Genomic DNA, 4673 nt, shown 5'->3' with positions numbered 1-4673 from the left:
AACCAGTTTAATTTCATATAATCAGATGGTAAGTACTTTCAGGAACTAACCAATTGGGCTGGAGTCAAACTGGTGAGATGGAGGTGAAAAGCTCCATATTCTATTACTTAATCCCCTGAGCTAGAGAGTTCCCAGCTGGTAGTTCTATAAAGGTTCACACAGGTTTTTTTGAAAGGCAGCAAAAGTAGTTACAAGTTTGTGGGGTTTTTTTTAAAAAAAACAAACCAAACCAAACAAAAAAACCTCACACTTGCAAGAACAACTATCTTTTTCTTAAAATAATCTCTTTGAAAGTAGCAGACTGTACACATTTTACAAGAATAAACAAACTTCTCTAATATTTATCCACAAACCGGGAGTCAGAGATCATTAGTGCAAATTTCTGCTGACCGGCAGCATTTATTCTATAAACTTTGGGTATCCTAAGTGGTCCATTAGAGAACAACAGATATCTTCGATCTGTCTAATTTCTTCATTGGGCATGTTTTGTTTCCAGGCATGAATGCTACTTGGTGAAATTTCCCCTTCGTAAGGAAGATAGAAAAGACTGGTGGAGGTGGCAAACAATATTTGGTTTAAGCTAGCAGGAGGAAGAGGAATACCAAGAAAGGCAAAAATTGTTTCAGCTGTCTTCTGAGGAAAGCTCACAATATCTTCGAACTTGACCAGCTGATAATTTGTTGGCTGCAAGTCCCCATTTATTCTCAGTGCTGCTGCTGTGTTTGTTAGCCATAAATAGGACAACACAGAAACAGCGTTTGAATTAGGATTTGAAAGTTCTTTTCGTAATGATTCATATTCAAAGGCATAGCCTTCATTTAAACTACATTCTCCTTTACCATTCTTCCCTTTAAACATTGCAGCCAAGCGTTGTGGAACATTTTTCAAGGAGTAAAGGCTTGGCTTATTTTTGTACAACATTGAATAGATCCACGCCCGTGGATCCCTTACTACATACAGTGCTCTCATTGATGGTCCTAGGATTTCCTGAAAGAAGGGAAGCTTTAATGTCCAGCTCCCACTGCTTAAACTAAGCACAGGTCGCGCATGAGGGTAATAGACCAGATGTCTTCTCAGTTCCCTAATATATTCAGCATCTTTATCTTGACTCCCTCTTGTCCTGCTTCTTTGCTCTGACAGAGATTCTCTCTTTTTGGATCTTTTCTTTTTGTCCTTGCTTGCAGCAGAATGCTGAGCAATTTTACTTCTGCTGCCTTCATATAAATGAATGTTTTGTAAATGTAACTTTGTGCCTCGAACCAGAGACTGGAGCCACCCTTGGATAAGACGAAAATGACCATTCTGGACATCAGAAACCTTCCATTCACATGGATCTACAAAGGAATCAATTTCAAATTCAGTCTCAGGAATTTCCAGATAGGGTGTAGGTATCCTTATGTATAAGAAGTCACTGCTATTGAAAAACAGCTGTTTTAAAATTTCTGCACCAGAAGCGGGAAGTGAAGTAATGATAACATCTGGCAAAACAACGGGATTTCCTTCTAATTGTTTGGCTTTATTGCCTTTATCATGTTCTAGCCTTGTCATGTCACTGCTCCATTTTGCACAGATGGGCTGAGTACACATACTCCACACATCCACCAGTTCAATAAGCCACAGTGTGACAACCACTACCAGGATCCAACGCAACATTTTACTGAAGGATATGTAAAACCGCCACTGAAAAGCCAGTATAATCAAACTAACACCCAAAATTAACCCTGCAATTATGTTCACTTTGAATCCAAATGGGAAACCCATCCTATTATTTTTTATCTGTTTTTCCATAGATTCAGTACCTAGACCGAACTTGATCACTTTGTTTTCATTAACTACTTTGGCAAAACCACCAAATCCCAAGTAATCGAACCTTGCCTTTAAATTCTGATATTCAGTCACAACAGAGATGGTATTTTCAGTGTTGTTGACACTGAGCAAAATCTGAAATCCAGATTTTGCATTATCTATGAGTCTGCAGTTAGAAACATTGACATATGGGCCATAGAAAAGGTAAACAATCCTTGTAAGCATGCTTTTCATTGGAAAGGTAACATTTACAAACTGAGTCCATCGTTTTTTGAATTCAGCAGCTTGTTCTGCCTCCTGTATCCTAGCAACAGGACTACTCCCATGATGATCAAACCAAAACATCTTGTAGTGGGCATCCCACACATCCATCATAGCTCCATTGTATTTGTTCTTAAATTTATAGGGTATGTATTTAAAATCAATGTCGAGATTATGAAAAAAGGCACTGACAGAATTTACGGGAGAGTCTTCCTCCTTCTCAATATGGTCTACTACTAACAATGTCTGAGAATTTAAGAGCAGCAAAACGCGATACACACTTTTCAATTTCATTGTGGATGCGTAAGCAGATACCGCCTCACCACTCACAAACATCATGTCTCCAGCCTGGGAGGCTGTTACAATTTCTCCAGTTGAGTCTCCAACCTCATCACCAATCCACTTCAGCCACTGGGCACACTCACCAAGCTGCCCCTCCCAAGGCTGGTTGCACTGACTCGTAGGAGATGGAGCAAAGACCAAGACGTTGTTCAGGTGGCTGAGTTTAGGTCCATAAAGAGCCTCAGATACAAACACCTGCCCATTGGGAGCAAAAGTGAAAGAGTTCTGATCGGGATGTTCATGTCCCGGATTGAAACTTCTCCACCCATCAATCCAGGCATACGGTTGAAAGTGAACAATATCGTAGACAGCACGTCCACCAAGTTTTCCAGACTTAAAGGACACAAAGGTGTTTGTCTGACTGTTTGGCAATCCAGCCCCATAGGTAACTACTCCCCAGTTAGGAAACACATGCACTTTAGCAGTACCGTAGTCAGGAGGTGGCTGAGGAGTGATTTCAGCAGCGTACCATATAAATTCAGTGTGTAGTGTGCTCCACCTCTGTGCAGTGGATGGCACCATTGGCCCATCCTTGGGTCTGTGTTTTCTAATCTGCTGTGCCAGCCAGTTGCCAGCTCCATTCTTCATGATAAACTTATCCAAGAAAACCAGTTGGCTCTCAGGACCATAAAACCAGTTGTAATTAGAATCTGCTACGCCCACAGTCCTCTGAAAGCCTGGTAATAAGGTGGCATAGTAAAACCAAAAGTGCATTTTGAGCCAGTTATTCTCCAAGTTGTTAATACCAAAGTGGCGCTGGGCCAGGAAAACATACTGGGTTACTGATTTGGCTGTGTAACTCCCATAAGCTACTCCCTCATCCAGGGATCCGTCTACAATATGATTGAGCAGAAACATTGTTTTCTCCATCACATCAACAACAGTGTGTTTCCAAATATTTGCCTGAGATCCTTTGTCCACCCCTGCAACTAAAGCCCCAATAAGCAAAGCAAGCATATTGGTTGCTTGGTGATTATGGAGGAGCTGCTTTCCCCAGGAACGGACCTTTGAGTACTCATACATTTCTTCACTTACAGACCATATCTTCTCCAGGTATTTTTGCCTTCTCTCATTTTCCAGTGAATTATACAAGAAATCAAAAGCGGTGGCAAATCCTGTTAGGGAGTGACCAAGTGGCACTTCATCTCCAGGTGCGTTCTCAACCAACCAGTTCTTGTAGCCAGCCATTCTATCCATATATTCCAGGGCAAAATCAAGTGCAGCTTTATCTTCGGGGCACAGCAAACAATAAAATGCTAGAGGTGGCAGATTGTTACCATAAATCTCATTCCACTTTGCAGCAAAATCAACATGCTTGGGTGGAGGTAGGTAGTATAATGGGTTGGATAGCATAACTGTCACTGCGCTTCTGATGGCTCTAAATAGATGGGAATGGCTTGTGTGAGCCTTCTGCCTCAGTGTCTGGACATCTTCAGCGTTGAAATACAAGCTTGGATGAAGAACTGTTTTTTTCAGCTTCTGCTCAGCACTAAGACCTTCAAGTTGCTGTTTTTCATACTGATCTACATTTTCTACAAAAGTCACCCAATCAGAGTAATTGCTTACAGATTCTTCAAAAGTGAAGACAGCAAACATCGTTAACGCTAGAAATAAAGTATGCCCTGTGAACATCAGAGCCATGATCCATTAGGCAGCTCCTCTTCCCCAGGCATGCATTTCCTAACAAAACACAATGTTCAGATAACAAACTTTGATCCGGTTATTTGAAAACCAAACATCTTAAGGCGTATTTTTAGGAGAAAAGACTTAGCGTGTGCTGTGCATTCAACAGATACTCAGATTGCTTGCAATCTGAGCTACAACATTGAAATAACAAGGCTCATAACAAGGCTCTTGGAAACTTAAATCTCAGGTGCCTTGTCTGTTCACACTTTTCGCAAACACAACACTACACCATAAATACTAAAATTAGGGAAAAAGTAAAATCTCTCAGATACGTACATAAAACACGGGTTGACAAAGCACAGTAAAAGACAGAAACATTATCTCTTGATCACTTGAAAAACTTGACTTGAAAAGAGGAATCAGAGTCATACATTTACTTTTTAAAAAGCTTTCAATCAGGTCAAATTCCACCTCTAGAGCTGACAAAAACTCCCTTGATCAGAAAATGATAGAATTGATTCAAAACAATGTGTTATATTTGACGAAACATGGAATTTACAGCACTTGGAAAACAGACTCCAAAACTGAGGCTATTTTATCTTCAGCCTTCCCCTTATCTCAATTTCCATACACACTCT

At 40.6% G+C, this 4673-nt stretch overlaps 1 protein-coding gene across 1 annotated transcript; it reads right to left on the bottom strand.

Moving 5' to 3' along the window:
* Positions 1-399: 399 nt before the first annotated feature.
* Positions 400-4050, bottom strand: DSEL (dermatan sulfate epimerase like). Its single transcript, XM_009641495.1, has one exon. It carries the CDS (start codon positions 4048-4050, stop codon positions 400-402), a length of 3651 nt encoding a protein of 1216 aa, XP_009639790.1.
* Between the last annotated feature and the right edge of the window lie 623 nt (positions 4051-4673).

Source organism: Egretta garzetta, unplaced genomic scaffold, assembly GCF_000687185.1.
Source record: "Egretta garzetta isolate BGI_Z169 unplaced genomic scaffold, ASM68718v1 scaffold126, whole genome shotgun sequence".
Classification (NCBI taxonomy): Eukaryota; Metazoa; Chordata; class Aves; order Pelecaniformes; family Ardeidae; genus Egretta; species Egretta garzetta.
Note: the sequence above shows the minus strand (reverse complement) of the source record. Positions and strands in the feature narration are given on the sequence as shown.

Excerpts from the sequence above, each read along its gene's own strand:
- DSEL (XM_009641495.1), bottom strand. The coding sequence starts at position 4,050 with ATGGCTCTGATGTTCACAGGGCATACTTTATTTCTAGCGTTAACGATG.